We start from the raw sequence: 21,594 nt of genomic DNA, 5'->3' as shown, positions 1-21,594 counted from the left end.
CCCCTCGCTTTTGAACCGCACTGTATCGTGTTTGACATTTAAGGTTTACACATTTGAAGTTGTTGAAGTTGCTGACACACTACATTAATATTCACACCCACTCAAAATTATATAAAATACAAGCATTTTATTATTTCTGAGTTCAACAATATTGCTTAGAATTACAAAATACAGCAATATCTGAAATACTGAAAGTTTCATAAAAGCAGCAATCGTTCTCCCCTTCCCAGTCTTAAATGTCCAGAAAATTATTAAAATAAAAATATTTCCCACATTACATAAGTCATAGACCTAGAAACATGACTGTCAAGTCTTAAACCAGGTAACTTAAACATAAATGCAAATGGCAATTGGCAGGTGAGCACATTATCCAGGGCACAAATTAATTCTCTGTGCTGTAGGTATTCCAGGTTTTTTTCCTTTTTTTTCCAGTCAAAAAACCCAAACTGTGTTTAGGTAGAAATTTAGAAGGCAGACTGGCTTTGTGATGAACACATTAGTGCCTCTGTCATTAGCAGAGGAACCACTCTGGTGACGAGAGATGAACACATTTTTACATGAATGGCAAAACAAACCTGTAACAACATGGTGCAACTCAATTCCTTCATGGTGATGCTTCTCCAAAGAAATATCACAGATCTCCATACATGTGCTTAAATATATATACAAGTGCCAAACACTACAGTGACATTTCAGCCTCTGAAACATACACTGAGTGTATTTTGTCACAGTAGAAACTGTGTATTTACTTGGGTTGAATTTTGCTGTAATTCAACTATTAAACTATTTTTGGTCCCTGCGTGCAAAAAAAGCCTACTTGGAGCATTTTCCTCCTTCTCCATTTCTTTAACTTGTATTTCAAGGACAGATCAATCTTTTTTTTTTAAGTGCATGACTTTTCAAGTAACTAGTCTACAAAAATCTATAACCAGTTCAAAATACCAGGAAGAAATTCCAAGAAAAAGCATTTTCACAATCAAAGATAACATTCTAAATGGTTTTTTTTTTTAAAGGCCATATAAAAAGAAACTTATAGTGTATGGATTCTCACATTTATATTAAACCAAAAATTCCTATTGTACTCAAAATTAGTTTCTCAGCATATGCAAATTTTCTTCCCTTCTCCAGAATATTATTCAGAATACATTAATTTAGCCTATAAAAATACAGCATGGACAAATTCTTTTCATTCCCTGACATAAGAATTCACAATTTTGACACAAAAATTGTAAACTTTTATTACATTCAAAATACATTTCTTAAGTCTTTAGAATTTAAGTTCTGAGGTGTTGGCAGTCAGAGCTCTTGGTACACAGCAGAAGTACATTATTGCAGAACCTTTACACAGAAGTAGCTTTCTAAAGTTAAGAGAAACTTACTCTTCCCATGTATTTTTGTTGCTACCAGGAGGAAAAGAAAGGCTTCCTGCTGTGAAAGGTCTGTGTGAAAGCATTACTCAGATGAACAATTCGGCCCTGACTTCCAGTGCTACTTCGCTCTACAATCACACGTGGCATCTGAACAAGCTGAATGGGACTCTTTTCATCCTTTAATGCCTGAGTAAGGTTTAGTATCTAAAAAGAGTAAAAGCAGGTGAGGTTAGGGTGCACAAACAAAACTATCAGGCTTATCATTTTAGATGCCACTCTTCAATCGATTCTGTAGAGGACTGTACTGCTAAATAAATTCATTTCAAAAGATAGCTATCGCAAGTAGAAATATTTTATTTATTTGGTAACATGAATGCATCCTACTGCCATCTACCCTTCCATTCTTTTCCTATTTCATGCAGTCTTCTTCAAATTCTCAGAAAACTCTAAGAGTTATTAAGGATAACGCAAATGTGGCACTAGAGCTAAATTGAATACTTGCCTCAGTTTTCAGCAGGATAACATTGAACATGGAATAAGTTATGAGGGCAGTCCATGAGCACTGAAGTTTTGGAGGAAAGATAACAGACTCCTGGGAGCTGACAGCTGAATTTGGGTCTTAGCACTGGGTTTGGTATGAGCTAATTATATGGCTTTATATCTTCTGATATGAAAATAAGTTGTAGCTAAACTGCTGGTACATCCTATGTTAAATCATGTTGATAGCTTTCTTATAGGTATTTTTTTCACTAAAGGTGCAAATTCAGCTGTCAGCTCCCAGGAGTCTGTTATCCTTAATAACAAGCCTTTTTTCCCATGCACAATGCCCTTTTCTTCCTTGTAAGGCTAATCCCTCTGCTTCTGTTCTTCCATGGCCACAGAACCCTAACAAAGTCTTTTGCATGATTTACTGCAATTTGGTTCTGCCAGCACCTCCACTTGACATTTACATTCTCAAAGTTCTAAGGCAACCTTCTGTAGATGTGTTACCCACTGCTTAGACTCTACATTCTTGAGAGAACTATTTCTTTTGGGTTTGAAACTCTTCCCAAAATTTTCCTACACTTCACAGAAATAGGCTTCTAACTATGTTTGCTATCTTAGATTTAAAGACCTTGACTGTTCCATGCAAGGTATGTTTCCCTACAGTTTCTGTATCTAGATTCTTCATTTTCTAATTCTTAATTTCTCATTTTTAAGGATATAGTTGAATGCTTTGCATATACTGCAAATTCATCCCAACTGAATTAATCCCTTAGCATGGGATCTAGATAGCCAAGTCTTCTATAATGCCCTCATAACATACTTTGGTTTTACACCAAAAACAAGTTTAAAATCAGTGCTAAAAAGCATTGTCTGCCAATGTATTTCCAATAGCATCCAAGGATTACTCATTATCTGCATTTCTTCCATACCTGAACACCTGACATTTCCCACAGAGTGAAACACACTCTCATATAGTTAGAGAGGTAACCCCAAAAGTAAAACAAGTATCTCCTAAAATCCACCTGAGGGACAGTGTGTGAAGAAAGGGTCCAGATGCAGCCTTTATAGTGGAAAATTAATTTTGACAGCCTCAGCTATATCACTCTCAATTATATCAATCATGTTTTTCCTCAAGTGTTTTGTTAAATAACAGATTCCTTGAAGGCAATTGTCTCATCAGAAAAAGCTACTTAATACAGTTTAGGATGCATGAGTACTTCAAGAACCCACCTTCCAGTGACTACACAAACTTCTCAGAAGAGTTATTTCAGAAACAATTCCTATAATTCAATTTAGTAAGTAAGGTTTGCTGTCTTTTAGCTACCACACAAAAGATGGTAACTGGGATTATGTTTGACTAAGCAGAGCTGCAGTCTTGTGCAAGGTACATTTTGATATAGGAAATTCTATAGAGAAAACATTGAGTTAAGACACTCTAGGAATAGTCTTAAAACTATCCATGTTGAATTTATGAACACAAGGACTAAGTTTCAATAAATTCAGGGAAAATGGGACTAATTATTTGCCTAGTTCAATTGCCTTACACTTGCAGAAATCACTCTTTTATACCTACAATGAACTAAATTTGTTCTTAGCTAAAGCTTTTTCTCCAATATTTCACATCAAATTGTAAAATAGCAGGAAATGGAGAAACCCCCTCTTCACCTACCTTAGTGTTTAAAAAAAACCACAAACAACCCAGAAAACAAAACAAGCCCACCACTTAAATTTGAACAAATTTATAAACTGAAAATGGCTGGACTGTTTTGAAGTATGGTTTCAACATTTGATAGGATGATGAAATTTTATTACCTAATATTGCTTTTAATAATCATGTTGACCCTCTAAAATAAAGTCACATTTATTTTAATAGCATCATGAAATCAGACATCAAATTTTCCTTCCAAATATATGACTCTTTCATTTTTAAAATACCTGCTAAGAATATACAGTTATGTTCCCCCATCCCTCACAAAAACAATAACACAGAACTAGAATAAAAGCATTTTCTATAAAAATAAAAAAAAAAATCAGCATACACTTTCTGCTGTTTTAGCTATCCACAAATAATAACAAACTCTAGAAAGAAATTTAGTCTTCTCAGATGAAAATACCTTCAAAATGTCATTCATAGGAGTCAGTTTTTGTAGCTCTAAAGAAAGCAGCTGAGGTGTGATGACAAATTAAATACATGAACAAAAATGTAAAAATACAGTCTTACCTGTCCCCTCATAACAGACATCTGGTTTTCAAAAGTAGCCTTGTCAAATCCTCTGTCAGTCTTTATTTAGAAAACAAACAGTTTATGGTAAATAACCCATTTATTTTTAGCTATATATTTAGCATGCAAATTCATCAATATCATAATATGCATATTTACCCACACTATAATTTTTGAAAGCTTTAAATTGAATGCCAGTATGGATCACAAAAAGGTCAATTTATTGCATCAAGTTCACATATGTGAAAATGAAGACTGTTTTACATGATAAAATAAAATACATCAGTGGATACCACTTTTGGGCATTGGTAAATACCAACAGGTGGTAGATACCAGGCTTAATATTATCACACATCACAGTGCCCTTTCTCTCAGGATGACTCCAGCAGAAAAATACTTCCTCCTTCAGATTTACCAATACTTTACTAACAAGCCCAGAGGCATTTTGAACACAAATGAGCCAAAGATGCTAATATAGCAAAAATGTGTTTCAGGATCTAGTTTTGACATTGCAGCTGCATTTTCACTACAAGTTTAAAATTTCCAATTCTTTTAATCCTGAATTGGATTATTTCACTTAAACATCTGACACAAATGGTTACAAAATGTTTTAGAAAAGGACACTCTTTACATGTAAATACTGTAGACAATTTCAGTATCTTTAAAGTCAGTTTAACTTTCAATATGATCAGAACTTCAGCAGCAGCTTAGCACAATATATGCATATAAAATTAGGTATATGAAAGGTATGGAAGCACTTTAAGTTATGTTAAACACATAATTTCCTCACAGCTACACTTTAAGTGTATACACACCACATAGGTATGTTAACTGCTGTTTTTACACAGATCTAAGATGTAAGAGTAAACTAGCTTTAATTAATCATGTGAAACTTGATACAGAATAATTAATTTCTGTTTTCAGATTAGCTAATTACTATCAATTAACCACATTGGTGACAGTTTCCTTATAATTACATAAACCCTTTCTACCATGCCAATGGTAAAGGTAAAATAGCATAGTATCTTGGCATTCAGCAGTTAGATGGTTATTCCTTTTGTGAACATAACTGTACCATTACAAGTATCAGCTACTTCAGTAATAGTTCAAAGAAGCACTGGATTCACCTTAAACAGCTCATAAAGGTCTTCACAAAGGTCCTGTACAAAGTTCATATCAGAAAGGCGAGGAAGAACCAAGTCTCTGGTCTCCTGAGAGAAAGGAACTTTTGCTTGAGGAAGCCAAGCCCAGTGAAAGGGATCTAGAAAAACAGTGCATTTAATGATAAACAAGCAAAAATGAAATTCTGAGTCCAGTAGTACCTACTGCAAGTTCTCACCTTGGACAACATCCATTTTTCCCAACATTGTTACCCCACACATTCCTTTTGGCTACAGCTACCAGAGCAGCTTTACAACTGCTAAGCCATTTTTTCCAACAGTGAAATATATTAAGCAATAAATATTTAATTAAAGCAATAAGTAAAAAAGGTATATAAATTAAACATTGTAAGCAACAGTTAAGGCCTCCCCTTAATTTAGTAAGGCAGTTTCCTCTGGAGTAAAATAATTGCTGCAATCAAATAGAAATCTTTCAAGTATTTGACTCATATGGAAGAATTAACAAAGTTACTATTTTTAATATATTTTAAAAATTTTTAAAATGCCTTTTTCTGAGCATGTTGAAAGAAAAGTATTCATAACTTTTCACGTAATTGATATCAGACAGCTTTCACCCAATTATACTGCAAAAGCAATTAATGTTACCAGATATTAAACAAGACACCAAATTATTAATTGCAGGAGCTGAGAAAAGTCACTAGCAGCAGGCCACCCCCTAAACTTCCTCACAATTGTTCACAGCCTTAACTTTTTAAGTCTGACAGTGCAGCCAGTTTTCCACATCGTTCACATTCACGTCTGTTCATAACTCACGTTTCCCTACAAGAACACTATGACAGAGCATGCAGAAATCCTTGCCAAAGGCAAGAAAAAAAAATCCATATTCACTGCCCTCCCCTCAGCCACTGAAGCAGTCATCATTAACAGCTGCCTTGTTATCAGCACAGTTTGTCCTTGGTAAATCCATGCTGGCTTCCCCATCAGCACCTTGTTCATGTGCCTGAACACAGCTTCCAGGATGATTCACTCCAGTCTTCATGGAGACTGAAGCAACCCTCTCACTTTACTGGAGTCTCTCAAGAGGGATGAGGAAACTGCATTACAAACAGCACCAGCCAGCTGCCACTGTTTCCACTGCATCCCAGCCACTCCTGTGAACTTCTGTGTGACCACCTTGCTTAAGTGCTCCCTTTCTTCTGCCTCGGGGATTCATTCCCAGGGGTTCTACTTCTGAGCTCCGAGATCCAAGAGACAGAGAGCAAATCTTACAAGTGAAAACTGAGGCTAAGTCAGCATTGAGCAACTTGTTGTTTCTTATGCCTTTATGTCTTTGCTGCACTTTTCTTCAGTCCCACTCTCACTTCTAATTTACCCAGCCCTTTCTTGTTGCTGTTTATGTCCTCTGTACTCCAGCCAAGCTCCAACATCCCAAACTCCATTCTTGCACTTTTGGAAAATTCTCTATTTTTTCAGGGAAGTCTCTACATCTTTCCTTTTTCCAAAAAACGTACTTAAATTTTGCATCCCAATTCAGTCAGAATTTCCCTGTTCATCCCTGCTGGACCAACTTTATGCCTGTTGCAAATTCTGCTCTCTCACTTTGAGAAGGTTATTCTCAGTGACCCAGTAGCTCTAGTCATCAAAACCATGCTCTAGGGGGTAAGAGCCTGCAATTTGTAAAAATATTGCTACAAGTTTACTTTGACAAAACTATCACAAAACTGTCCATCTGCAAAAGAATTCTTAAGGATCATGCAAGCTTATTCTTTTTGATGCTGAAGTAAAGATGGTATAAAATAAGCAATAATTGCTGTGTCATTAGAACAGCTACAAAAGTGACTGTAACCAAGAGATATATAGGACAACATCTATTTAGTAACAAAACAGAGACTGCACAGAGCTCTGGGTGGAGTACTCAACCAGCCTTTTGACAGTATAACTAGCCCACACCTAACTGCCAGAATTACCTGACTGGATAATAGCCTACAGAAGTCACTGCAAGCCCTGTTGGGCACTTCCCTCCTAATGATGAGCAGTCAGAGATGTGGTCAAAAACAACCTCATTTTATCAGGAATAGTATTTTCAAGCAGATGGAAAACTGACTAACTTTTACAAAGTAAGCAAAAGCTGAAAACAAGAAAAAACAACCTGCCTACTTGTCCATCTACAACAGTACCCTTCATTTTGAAATAGAAATTTGGCCAGAAGAGGGACAACTTGCAAATCTTTTCAATCATTTTCCACTATGTTTTTCAAGAAAACCTGTGTGAGAAACATGCTGCTAAATGCTTCCAATTCCACCAGTACATACACTATGTTTATGACTGTCCATGCATTAATATTGTTTAAAGGTAAAAGATATGAAGAACCAAATCACATATACCACTGCAAAAATGGCATTTGTTGCTAACTTTCTGAAGAAGAGTACTTTATTTAAAAATTCAATAGATAGCTACCGTGATGATTTCTTAGCTCCTTACTACAATACAAATAAAAGTTACACCCCTAAAAGGAAAATGATTGAAGAATGCAGTACTTACATGCCCTCCACTCATCAGGATGCTTAAAAGGAAAAGCTAAACCGTTGTCAATTGCAGCAATTTTAATAGATTCTTTAGTTACAGTCCATTGGCTATCCTACAGAAGGAATATTCAAAAAGTGATACATGCTTGCACAAACAGCAAAACTCATTAAAAACACTAAATAATATACTTTGTAGCTTCACTGGTTAAATTTAACTTAAACAATATTATTTGGATACTGCTTTAATTCCACCATGTATAATTTCTTACTCTACCACCATTAAAGAGAAGCCCTTTCCCAAACAGAAAATAAGCAGAGCACAAATGGATGAAGAAATGTACCTGAGCAACAGTGGATTTTGTTACTGTTATTATAGCCCAAGCTAGTACAGCAAAAATACAGAACAATAAAAATAGTTTCTAGCACTGTTCTACCTAGTCTAATCAAAACAGCTTTTCCACTCATTTTGCCTACAATAATTTGTAGTTATCATATTTCTTGAGACCATGTATCAGGATTAAGGATATAACCCTAATCTCCAGAAAGACCACGTTACAAAACTAAACAATTTAAAGAATATAAGTTTCAGAGTACAATTTTCTTACCTTATCTGACAGATCAAGTCCGTCATCTTGTTTTTCGTACCTGACTAACCAGTTGTCGTTACCTCTGTCTTTAAACAGGAAAATGCATGTCACAAGATGTCATTTATAAAAAAATCATCATTTAGAGTGACATAAAACAGTATTGTAAACTGACACTTCACCCATGGAGTTAGGCAAAACTGTTCAAAAAGGGTTTTTCCCATCACATGTGGCTTAGTTTTACTGAAAGGTACAGGCAGTCAGTTCAGTGGAAAGACCAAATTTACCACATGTTCCTTCTTTAGGTTCCCCAACTGGCTGAATATGCAGCAAAATATCAAGAAGGCCAAAAGAAACTATCTTCATTCATTTTACACAGAAAGATTTGTTGCGGTGTGCATTTTTGCTGAGAAAACCACTATCAGACCCAAATGACAATTTTTAAGCTTGTTTTAATGCTGATGAGGAAATGGAGAAGGCCTCCAAAATTGTAGATAATGTGACCTTTGACTACATGGAGAAAACTACAAAGATGGAGAAGGGGCAAAACTGAACAGAAGGGCAAGAAATGGAAAATGCCTGCACTGTTAAGACAAAATTGTGAGATTAAACACTCTGAGGTCTTTCAGACAGAGGATGAACTGCATGGATTTGTAGGACCTTCTGTCATTTTAAGGTGCTCCCTTCAGTTTAATCATGAGCAGATTTTTATGTTCTATTATGATTAGATATATTAGATGAAGGTCAAATTATGCAGATAATGAGGTTTTGCATTTTGAGTATTTTCCTTACATCTTTAAGAATGTCAAAAACCCTGTTTGGAAACACTGAGGCTTATCTGATAAAGCTGACAGGCCATGGCAACAGCTAGAAAGCATTATGTTCTTATGAAACTTTCTTCTAGCTTGCTTCTAAAACGAGAACTTGAGAAAAGGAAAATGAGTTAGACCTGGTGTGTCTGAAGAAAAGCAAAGATGCCCACCTCAGCCAAAACAGCAAAGTAAATATTTTAAACATAAAACTGCCTTTGAATTCCTCAAGAAGTAATTCACCTACATAGGTAAGAGAAGAATCCCAGCTCCTAAGTGATAAAAACAAGAGTGCAAGAGAACAGAGAGGTACACATTGCAGTGGTACCTCAGTGCCTACACAATGAATATGAACTATTGTGTGAAACTGTGCTATCTATCACCAGCTCCAGTTTAGAAGAAAAGCAATTGTAGTCACAGCTTTTCTTATGGGTCCTGAAACCTCACCATCCTTTATCCTAATCAAGGGAAACAGGAAATGGACTAAGCACAGAATTAAAGCCCAATGAAAGCATTTGTTCTTGACTTCTCACATTGCTCAAAAATAGGGAGCAACAATCAAAGAGTTGTTTGGACTGGTTTTGTACTGCAATACTTAATGTATTAATCCAAAGTTTTTTTTTTTAATTTAAATTGGTTCTTTATGCCCATCAATCAATGTGAGAAAAGCATTTGAAATGCATTAAATGCCTTAAGCACCAGCTTTCAGGCAGCATTGCTTTCTGCCTCACAAAAATAGATAAATACCAGAGATACTGACAAATACCTGTATTTCTGATGACATAATCCAAGATAACCAATCTTTCAAACTGTGACTGAAATTCTTTCCTTGTGTTCTCAGGTAAAGGATCAGCTTCAAACTTCCTGAGCCAGTAGTCAGCTTCCTTATATCCTTCAACAAACAGCTGGAAGGAGCCAACCTGAAATATTAAGAAACTGCATTAGGAAAATACACATTGGTAGGTCTCATAAGTAATCCCAACATTAACAGAAAAACTCGTTCTATACTTTCAAAGTTCAGAAGTATTACAGGAAGTATTACAACTAAAAAAAATTAAATTAAGCAATAAATAAATTTCTTTCATTCCTATAGTCTTAAATAAAAGGTAAGAGTCAAATCATGTGAGGGTGGGTTTCTGGGAGTTCTGATAGTGATTTTTAAAAAATATTTGTTTAAAATACTCAGTGAGTTTATCAGGAATAAAATATAGCCAGGCAGCTCAGTGTAAATGAACAGTTAGTATTAGAAAAAATATATGAAACAGGAAGATGTAACACCTGTTCTCTTTTTCATTGGAAAACTTCTTTCAATAGTTCAGAGAACACTCACTAAAAATTACAGGAGAAAAATCTTCCTCTCTGAAAAGCCTTAAAACCTCACTGATAAGAACAGCAGCATTAACCACTTTCTTCAAGAAAGATGTTTTTTGCAAAAAATGGCTGAAATACATTTCCCAAAAGAGTCCAAGGGAGAACATGAGAGCAGGCATAGGCTCCATACATATGTGAAAGGTGCTCAAGACTGAAATTGAGCTCTCAAATCTGCTCAAGAACTTCTATTTGAGAACCAAAATGTAGATAGATAAACACCCAGCACGTGGAATAACTGTGCTCATCCAAGCTTGCACAACCCCTGTCACATGGATCTAAACTGCTGGGAACTGCCACAAGTGGATTACCAACTGTACATAACCTGTGTTTCAAAAGCTTAGGATTAGAACACACTAATGATATTCTGGGGATACAGTAAGGCTCATTAGGCAAGAACGATGTGAGGTTTTTAGTCAGTGTAGTCTTCACATAAGACAAAAGGGAAGTAGGAAGAACACAACAGCAGGGTACCCAAAAGAATAAAAACAATAGAAAGCAAAAAAATAAAAATTAAAAAAAAAATTAAATTCGATAAACTGCAGGGGAAAAACAGACTGACAATATCAAAACATGACACTGAAAGGACAGGTAGTAAGCAATCAATAGAGTAAAAGTGAGATATATAACCATTAATATGTTACTACTCCAGCAGAAAACTGGACTGTTGACTGGAACAAAGAATGAGAAGATTATTAAAACAATTCAGAAGAAGGAATGATGTAAGAGTGGATACATGTTGCATGGAAACAGTTGTATCAAATTTCAGACAGTTTTCAACAAGCAACAAGTTTTTTTTCTTCTATCGTGGAAGTTACTTATAAATACCCCTTTATTAAAACAAGTTTTATGTAAGAATCAGGAAGTGCACAAATTACTTATTTTTGATCTTACCTTAGGAGGTAGTCCAATTCTATTAAATTTTTTAGCAACTTTTGGCACTTTCTCTAAAGCATATTTTTTTCCTCTTGACTTTGCACGATCTATTGCACTGTAATTAAAGGTCTCGCTGACAAGCCAGACAACCTTAAAATTAAACAAAGTTAAACACAGCTCAGAATTCCTCATTATTTCAACTGGAAATTTACAATTCATGTTATGTTCAATTATAAAAAAATTTAAAAATAAGAAGCAAGCATCAGGCATTTTCAACAGATAAATGTTATATCAAAAGGTGAATGTTCTCTATTTTACATATTGCAAACAAAAATGGGAATTTTATATGCTGACTTTTGCAATTTGAATCTCATCAAAACACGAGGCACAAAAAGTATTGGAAAATGCTAGAAAGTGGTTCCAAAGAAGAGATTCAATTCAGATCTCAAAATTACCCATTAAATCAAAAATCACAGTCACTTTTTTTTACATCAAACCACTGTGCCTTTGTAATTGCAAAAGTTTATAAATAACTTATAAATAACACATGATATACAAGGCTATCTATACAACCACAGTTCACAAACTGACAAATATGTCAGCACTTTTTTTTAAAATTCAGTAATTTATGTGTTTTAACTTTTACCTTAGTTTTAGGTACAACTCCAAGCCCCAGCTTCTCATCCACAAGATAGGCACCAGCTTCAGAGAGATATCCCTGATTTGGAACGAGGCAGCCTCTGCCAAAGCAGCAAGGACAACATATTTTGTGAAAATATTTGGTCCATTTTGGATTTAGATGTCCGTAAGGCTCTTCAGATTTTGGTTTGAACACTCCAACAATTTTCTAAGGTAAATAACATAAAATTAAAATATGAGCACTTTGAGTTGCAAGATATTAAAATTAGTTTTTAAAGTAGATATTTGAAAATATTGGTTTAATCATATCCAGTGTGTTTTACAGTTGTTCTTTTAAGATGATGAAACTGAATTCCAAATTTGAATTCCAAATAAATTTATCATTAAGTGCTTCTTTAGGATTAGTATAAATTCAAAATAAGCTCTTCATAAGAGAAAATCCAAATCAACATTTACTTTTTCAAAGCATTCTGTCAAAATTCAAAAGGATTGCATTTTAAAACATATATTTAGGTTCTTCAAAAAAGTGGTTTTGAAAATAGCTTTAAAAACAATTTTCAGCCCACCAACAACACACTGACCACTTATTTCAGAGATGTAATGGCCCCACGAAAGTGACAAACATATAGAACACTAAAAATCAAGTGTTTTATTTTAAATCTACTTTTCTTATTACCCTAAGTTTGAATGGATCAAAATGACCATCAGCCATCATTTACATTAGAGACACACAGTAAATCTTGAAATTAGTCAGAGCCATGTTTTTAAAATTAGTCAGAGCCCAGTTTTGGACACTATGCTTGAAGAAATCTGTTAAACTGGAGAAAGCTGAAAAAAGAATAAGAATATGCACAAAATATGTGAATAATGAAGGAAGTAGGAACAGTGAATGTTTAAGCTAAGAGCAAACTGAGACACGATGAACTACAGAATACGTTGCTATAGAAAAATAAAGAACAACACATTTACTGTTAAGGAGCCAAAAAATGACAGGGTTAAAACCCAGCAGATAAGCTGCAAAAAAAGAAATCCTTTAGAAACTTAAATGCAGCTTGAGACTGGAACAGCCAGCCAGGTTCTGCAGTCTCCTAAACAGGGTGCAACTAACAAAAGCTTAGCTAGGCATTCCTCAGGAGTTATGTTAAAATAATGCTGCTCCACAGCACAAGCATTAAATTGGCAATTTCTCAAGGTGCTTTCTGCACAGGACTCTCTATTTGTTAACCTCAGGCCACAGGGTTATTACCACATTAAAATATATAACCTTTCAATTGATAAACTTTAGCCTAGCAGACAAAGTTCTCATAATGACTCTTCAGTAGCTCAAGTGGAATGCCTTAGAAATTCTGCACCTTCTCACTGGACAATGGCAAGTAAATCCCTTCTCACTGGACAATGGCAAATAAATAAAATTCTTTCTGATAAATACTTAAGGACAGCTGTTTAAGAAGCATTTTCACATATTAGTACTTTACTAAACCCATATGAAAAAAGTGAGTATCCCAATAAGCTGAACACTACTGGTTGTTGCACCAACACTCAAAGCTGATTCACACTCAGGTCATGAACGTGTTTGCTGGCAGTCAGAAACCAGCAGTATTCTTCAGTAGCTGCTGATTCAGCTGCATTTGGGAGAGGATCTGACCAGCTGGTTTAACTTCTAGAGGTTTTTCAACCAATTTCTCCAAGACAATCTTGCTTTGTCTAAGATTGCCCAAGACTAAGTAACTACAGAAAATTTCATTCATTCAGTTTGTAAACAAATACACAAGACACCAGGCATTAGTAGCATTGTATGTCTCATCCATCTATTTTGATTAATTCCCATTAACTAAAGGAAAACTAAGTTACAAAATGCTATTATTTGCAGTCATACTATAGAATTAGTGTCCTATCAACACAGTCAAGCAACAAATTGACAAGAATTCTCTTGGGTTTGGTATGCTGTTATCAGTGATTCTAATGTTGCATTCAAAACCTTGAATACAACTGCACAGACAAAATTAGACTTAGACCTATACAAATGCAATAAATATTCTATACAATGTGAGAGGCCAGCATGTTTTTTGAATACTTTACAAATTTTTTTTTTTTATTTTTAATTCACAGCATTTGGAGTACTACTTTAGTCAAAATCCTACTATTAGGTTCAGAATTGTTAAAAAAATATTTATTTTTTCCTATTGAATCACATGTATCTACCTGCTTAAAACAAAGCTAGTAGCTTTGCTTTTCTTGGAATCATTGTGGTGTATTTAGAAGTACATGCCAAACCTTTAATTATCTCTTCTGACTCACTCTCTGGCTAATACTTCCTAGTAAGTGCCCATTTAAAAAAGGAGCTTAGCTCATTCTGTTAGCAGCCTGGACTGTACTGTGCTATACAGTCAAATCTAGATATGGTTTTCAAGGTTTTGCTGAAGTTAGAACTTTTGCTGAACTTTGCAGAGCCACTGCTGTTGAGGACCAGGATAGAAGAAAAAAGTTCAATCTATAGAACAAGCTACCAAGGCCAGTCTTAATTTTGCCAGTCAAAATGCATTTACAGATTGACTCTATTAACACTAGCAAATAATTGAAACTGTCAGGAACATATTGCAGAACAACTTGTAATAGACATAATGTCTTTTATGTATTGCTTCCATAAAGAACAACAAACACAGACATATTCAAGCCTTCTGTAATAGTGCTGCTTAAGTACTGAACTCCATTTCAGTATGCAGCCATCTAACTCGAGCCAATAAATGCAAAAAGCTAATTTTAATTATGCAATTTGAAGTTTATATTTCTGATAGAACCGAATAAGCATATAAGGTGACCTAGTGGAAACTGCTTATTTTATCTGTAATTTGGTATTCATTTTGGGCACTTCAGAAGGTGACCAGGAAAAAGGCTTAGCACATCTTTAATGAGCTCCTTCCCAGAATAAGAAAGGAGATTACTCAAGAGGAATAGGAGAAAGCAAGTGACAGAACCGGTCTGAAGTGGAATGATGCAATACTCAAACAGGATCTGAAATCCATTCTACACATGAAAGCTGCACTATTGACAAAATAAAGTTTTATCAGACCTTTAATATAGATAGCAAATACAGATAAGCTCTAGAACAAAAGCAAAGAATGCAAGCAAAATTTAAAGTCTGCTAAGCACTCAGTATCATTAGTCTCCCAGTCCCATATCCCAACTACTTTCATATTTTGCAATGAATTTTTTCTGAACCATAAAATAAACACTCTGCTTCTCTCAATCTTTGTTTCTCCTAAATACTTTTATTCAAATCAATGACCTGCATAAGGGAGGAGGGCAATTCACTACTGGAAACTTAACTGGGAACAAAAACAACACGGCAAAAGAAAAGTGAAACAAATAAGAAAATCATCACATAAGAAAAAAGGAATAATATGGCCCTTCCAAAGTACTATGGTTATGTTTACACTAAAATGATGCACAAACACCCTCTCACCATTGCCAGGGCTCAGTACCTCAGGCATTTGCTAGTGACCAAAACCCAGCAAAATTAACCTAGACAAGCTACAGACAAAACAGATTTGCACATATGGTGTGATCTCCTTTCCCTAGTGATTTGTCTACTAACTTTCTAAGAATAAAAAAATCTTGATTGCACAGCATTAAGAAAAACTCAAAGAACTTGATATCTAAGCTACTATAAAAGAGAGTGACCTGAAGCTGGAACTCTCAAGAAGTTTTTAGACTTACAGCATTGCATGTGATAGCAAGAATCCCATAAAGTCATTACAGAAAGATTTGTTTTCCTTCAGGTTTCAAAAAGAGAGAGACCCTCCTTTTTATTTTCTCTACCAGAATGAAGGGGATCATTACTAACAAATTTTCCTGGAACACTGGCATATGAACTGCAGTTTTCAGAAGATTCTGAAGGGGTGGTTCTGCCACTTTCCATAAGAATAAAATGATAATTTGACATATTTATTCATATTAATGTTAGGTAGCTATGCTTAAAAAGACCCCACTTCATTCAATAAAGTGTAAAAACTACCACCAGAAAATTGCCATTAAAACAAACTAAACAACTATGAAAATTAACTGGCAAAACAGGAATATATTTTCTAATGAACAATAATATGACTAAAACCTAAACAAAAACCATGCTACCTTCTAAATGAAGGGGAAATTACTGTCATGGGAATGACAAAAATCTTGAACATGCCCTGAAAACCTAGGAATTCAAAGTGTTCCATTTCTAGCATAACTGGGATCTTCAGGATTAATGAACACCTACATCTATCTAAGAGCTAAAAGCTGTTGCTTGAGCTTAAAATAAAATCATACATGACAAATTAACAAAAGTTGAGCAGTTGGAGGTCTTATTCTGTGAAACAGGTCAGTAGCAAAGATTTCTAATTTAAAGAAAACAATGTGAAAGTATATCTGAGACATCATTTCCTCTTACTAAATAATGCTAACCACATGCTACTTTTCAAGAGAGACTCAGGTAACTACTTCTTCTCTGTCTCAAAGTAACCTTAGGACACCTCACTGATGATCACTGTTCAAGGTACCATTTACCAAGTATAGAAGGGAAAACCAAATCTTGCAGAGGGGAAACCACATCTTGCACCTAAGATTCAGCAGATAGGTACAAGGTGAAAGGCAGATTTGATGATATCACTCTCCTTGCCCATGTACCAATCATATATGAGAAAGGAGACCTAAATAAAGGGCCAGCTAACAAGAAAAGAGAGAAAAATACAGGAGGCTTAGCTAAAGAAACTTAAACCATACTGAAATCAGGAGCTCAGTTGAGCGAAAATCAGTTAAAACATACAGAGAACAAGATTCTGCACAAGGGAATTCCTGAATTACTTTCAGATGTTAGAGGCCCTTTTCTTCCTCTCAGTTTTCCTTTGGTGCAGATCATTAAAAATGTGATAAAGCTGCAGCAAAAATAACTATTATTTTGCCTTTGCTTGTGCAGCAAGATATAATTAGAAATCTAAGTATTACTTGCATTAACTTTTCCAAAATAAATTTTGGCACACAATAAATTATTAAATAACTTATTTAAATTAATTTGCATTTAGATAGAATTTTTGAATTTCCATTTTCAGCTTGCTGCTGATGGAGTGTCTGACTTTGCAGTAACATGCTCACCCCTTTTGGATCCTTAGCAAAGTAACTTCCACTGGATCCTTGAGAGATTCTTTCTGGAAAAACTCCACACTCTATAGCTTGTTCTGTCCTCAGAACAATTTCTGCAAATTCTGGATCATCTAAAAATATATTCATATCTGCAGTATGTCCTGTATGCCCTGAAAAACAAGAAAACAACCAGTCTTAAGTGCAACTTGTACTACAAATTAAGCATAAGCAAAGACACTGATAAGCCAACAGCCTTCCCTGCTGACACCCATCCAACAGCAGGCTGAAAAATCTGGCCCATTGAATCAGTGCAAGTTTTTCCACTTTTTGTTTTAAGTGAACCAGCCAAATCTGCAACAACAAATTTGAGACTGCCATTGCTAAGTGTTTAAAATTTTCAAGGATTTCTCTTTTTATTTATGAAACAAATCTAAAAAAAGGGTTCAAAGTCACAACAGTAAAAAAAAGCATCAAAGATTTTACACGTTATTTTGTGCCCTGCCCACTATCCACTATGAGAATAGTATTGTACCATTCATTTAAGAGCTTGGCTAACATGTTTATTATTTGCTAAAATGCAAGGAAGTTAATCCACTGAATAATCTGCTACATGTAGCACTCACAAGTGGCACCAAGACAGCAGTGACTCCTGCACTCCAGCACCATTGCAGCACTCAAACACTGTAAGCAACTTGTAGCATTTCTTTGCCTGACCAGAAGTCAGGACTGTGCAGACATTTGTGCAAACTCTAGGACTCCATGCAAACATTTAGAAAGACAAGTAAAAAGGAAGGTGTCAGAATACTACTGACTTTTTAATCTTTTAAATATTTCTTCACAAGTTTTGATATTGTAGATTATTATACCTTCTTTTAAGGCTAGGATTGTTTCACTGAGTGCATTCTAAAGGGCCTGTGCATTAGGGCTCATTTCTCCATTAACAAACAGTTACATTATTCTAAATTAAACATTTACAGATAAAGTTGCTTTGTTCCTACTTCAGAAATAGAAGAAATTTCGTATACATCCTTCTGGAATGTCAACCATCACAGAATCCATCCAAAAAAGATACTCCTTAAAAGTTTGTGGAGAGTCAAATAAAAAAAATATTAAAAAAACCCCAAAACAAAACAAAAAACACAAAAGACCCCTTTTTGTAGCTCAGGACAGGTTTTGAAACTTTTTAGAACATTAGCACTTGCTTGCACGTACCACTTAAAATAGTAACATGGACTCCAAACAAAAACAGTCCAAAAGCATGAAAAAATAGGAACATCTTAGTATAAGTTTGCAACAAGGAATAGAAATCTTAAAGCTAATAGATCCTTCTTAAGAATCAACAGCTACAGCCCATGAGATCAGAGTCTGTTTTAATTATTTGGCCAATACTGCTGTGATAAACTACACTTTAGGACTTTAGAGTAGGACAAGAGGGAGGGAAGAGGTTCAAAGGTTTTCCTGCCACAAAGTACTCAAATTAGTTAAGGAAATAAACCAAACATTTTAATGGAAATAGTAATTTTAAATCAGTGGTTCTTATTTCACAGTCAAGCCTCAACTATCTCCACACATTTTCATCACCTCACACAGCTGAGCTCCAACTAGTTCATATTTTTGTCAGGGAAAGCAAAATCAGGGTTGTGCATTATACTGTTACCAAATGAGTGCAACATCCATGCTAAGCCATTCTGCACAATTACCTTTCAGATGAAGAAAACCTACAGATGAACTTTGTATCACAGGGATTGCAGTTGACTGTGTGGAAGACTCAGAGGTCAGTTTTTAATTTCTGTGCATTTATTCTAGAATCTAGAACCACTAAGTAGTCTCACTGTCTGAGGAAATTCTTCAGCCATATCTTTTCTAACATAAGAGAACTTCAGAAAAAATAAATTAAAACAAAAAAAAACCATTACACTGCACACTGAAAGAAGTAAAGATAAATAATTTTTGAAATTCATTATTTGCTCAGTATTGTTACTGTGCTGCTAGGAAGCACATTACACCAGTGATGTGGTGTGAAAAAACATTTAGGCTGCCAAGGAAAACTAGCATTTTAAGGAGTTTATCAACCCTCTCCATATGAAAATAAGCCATATTACTTGAAGATTGCATTTGCTGAATGTGGCAGGGTTTGGGTTTTTCTGAGTTAGTTTATTTTGTAAAAATTATTTTAATCAAGTTTTCCACTGAGAAAGCATGTTATGTCACAACTTATTCCCAGTACAGTCGCTAGACTTACAATTATAACTAATTAAGGTTTCTCTTGCAATTACTCTTGAAAATTACTCTTCTCATTAAACTCCCACTCATGCACACAGTCAAACTACCAAGCTTGAGAACTTTTTTCACATTAATTTGGACAAGGCCCAAGTTTGTGAAGCCTCTGTATTGGAACAATGAAGACTTGCCAAAGAAGATACAAACGCCATCATCCATGTACGCACCTCAACCTGTTCTTCCGTCAGGTTAGCATGGCATGGGCTAAGCCAAACTAATACACTGCAAGAGGAACAGGTATGAGCTCCTTCAGCACCAAGCTAGATTTATACTTTTTAAACATTAACATGATTAAAGGTAGGCACTTGAACCAATTCCATCTGCTCCTAGTCTGACCATAACTCCATTAAGGAAACACTGGGTTTCAATAACATTCATGAGTAACATCTGGTGTATGTTGGTTCCACCTGACACGTGAAACAATCCTGCACCTTCAAGGGTCACACATACAGAAAAGGTAAGGACAAGGAAACAAAGGATGAGATGCTGTAATCAATATCAGTTCTGAGATTTTCTTAACACTTTTGGGGCAGATTCCAAGTAACACTCTACATTCACCATCCTAATTGCTTCAGTGGTGCAAGACCCATGGCTCCAGCCTCCACTCTGAAGTATGAACTTCTTTTTAAAGTTTCCAGAAATACTTCTGGAATAGTATTAGCACAATAGAAGCACTAGTTCTTTAACAGATCTTGAGTCTTGCAGGAAAAAGGAAAACTCTCACATTTAATGGCATGTTTACATTACAGGTATGGACTACACTTGAGACCAGTGCTTAAAAGCCAAGATTTTTCGGTCTTTATGGCCGAACAAGTACAAGTTCTCTGTAGTTACTAAAATAGAATTATTAGCACAACTTATTTTGTTAAACTTGACTGGGGGGGAAATGTTTCAATTTTTTTCAAGTACTCTATTGTTGCAAAAGAATCAGCGTTGCCAATCTCTGGCAAGAAATCCTACAGCATAATTACAACAGCAAAAACAAAGAAGTGACAGAACTCCACATAATTCTGTCAGCAAACCCATCCTAGATGTAAACTTTTATAGAAACTAGCACAAAATCAGAAAGCTTCAAAGTCTAAAGAAAAGAAAGTAATTAATAAATATCATGTAATTCATCACTTTTCCAGTATATTTAGAATTAGATAATGGGCACCCTTACATTTGTTTTCAAATTAATAACTAAGTTCTTGCATTTCTGGACTTTCACATTCTATTTCTCTCTTTAAGAACTGATTTGAAAACAGAAAGAGAGGATGCATCTTTATGAAAACCAAAAATGTGACAGTAGAGCCCACATCTAAAACTCTTAAAGCATGTGATGGTTACAAAGTGAGCATATGAGTAAAACAAAGAACAAACACAGACTGACTTGTTTTTCAAGATGAAACGATGGGGGTCGCAAAAAAAGTAGTTATGGGATATGCAAGTCAAACTGAAAACTTGACACTTCTCCAAGTGTTCAGGAAGCAGCAGCCAGTCCCACCGCAAAACAATCTTTAAAACAGGCAAAGCCAAAAGTTTCAAACAACAGGACAGAAACAAACAAGGCCCAACAAAGCAGCAGAGAGCAGGGAAGTGTGACAGCGGAGCCACTCATGAAGATGTAAACGAGTCCGTGCAGCCCTGCACACAGGGACAAAGCAGTGGGATTTCTACCCGTTTGCAGCATCTTCCCTTCATTATCGGCCAGCGAGCCCATACATCTAGAGAGGTCAACACACCTGTCCCTCACCGATGCTGTGCCATCGGACACAGCGAGCACGCCTCAGTCCCGCCAGGCACTTTTGTAGCCTCGCTGGAAGGACAGAGCGAGGCAGGGGCTGCCTCTGCCCCAGACCCTCCCCAGGCGCTGCCGCTCCCCGCGTGTCCCGTCCCGCCGAACGGGCCGGGCCGTACCTGCGGCGGCGCGGCGCTCCTTGGCCCAGGCGGCGCCCGCCCGCCGCCCGCGGCCGCTCCCCGCCGCCCGCAGGAGAGGCTCGTCCTCCCCATCACCTTCGGGCCCCGACTCCTCCGACTCCTCCGAGTCCTCCACCTCCTCGAGCCCCGGCTCCCCGCACTGCCGCACGGCCCCGCCGGGGGCGGCTCTCACACTCTGCGGCCCCCGCCGGGGCGGCTCCGCCTGAGGAGGCGACGGCGGCGGCTCCGCGAGGATCAGCAGCCGCTCGTCGGGCTCCTCCGCGCCCGGCTCCGCCAT

General features: G+C 36.2%; 1 protein-coding gene across 2 annotated transcripts; it reads right to left on the bottom strand.

Moving 5' to 3' along the window:
* Positions 1-107: 107 nt before the first annotated feature.
* On the bottom strand, positions 108-21,594 carry PI4K2B (phosphatidylinositol 4-kinase type 2 beta). 2 transcript variants are annotated; one of them, XM_058803676.1, is made up of 10 exons: positions 21,297-21,594; positions 17,130-17,287; positions 12,007-12,207; positions 11,379-11,510; positions 9,883-10,036; positions 8,329-8,396; positions 7,740-7,836; positions 5,205-5,338; positions 4,078-4,137; positions 108-1,574 (listed from the first exon to the last, which is right to left on the bottom strand). In XM_058803676.1, exons 1-10 carry the CDS (start codon positions 21,592-21,594, stop codon positions 1,401-1,403), a joined length of 1,476 nt encoding a protein of 491 aa, XP_058659659.1. In that variant the 3' UTR covers positions 108-1,400. The 2 variants fall into 2 exon arrangements, with proteins under 2 accessions (XP_058659659.1, XP_058659660.1); XM_058803677.1 differs by having other exon boundaries at positions 21,393-21,526.

This window comes from Ammospiza caudacuta, chromosome 4 (genome assembly GCF_027887145.1).
Source record: "Ammospiza caudacuta isolate bAmmCau1 chromosome 4, bAmmCau1.pri, whole genome shotgun sequence".
Taxonomy (NCBI): Eukaryota; Metazoa; Chordata; class Aves; order Passeriformes; family Passerellidae; genus Ammospiza; species Ammospiza caudacuta.
The sequence above is the reverse complement of the archived record's forward strand: the minus strand, read 5'-3'. Positions and strand labels throughout refer to the sequence as shown.

What these genes read in the sequence shown, in the direction of transcription:
- PI4K2B (XM_058803676.1), bottom strand. Translation starts at nt 21,594, where the DNA reads ATGGCGGAGCCGGGCGCGGAGGAGCCCGACGAGCGGCTGCTGATCCTC. An exon ending in GAGTTGTACCTAAAACTAAG is followed by an intron (nt 11,511 to 12,006) that starts GTAAAAGTTAAA and finishes TTTAATTTTAAG; the next exon opens with GTTGTCTGGCTTGTCAGCGA. An exon ending in TCCTGATGAGTGGAGGGCAT is followed by an intron (nt 5,339 to 7,739) that starts GTAAGTACTGCA and finishes CTGTTTTTCTAG; the next exon opens with ATCCCTTTCACTGGGCTTGG.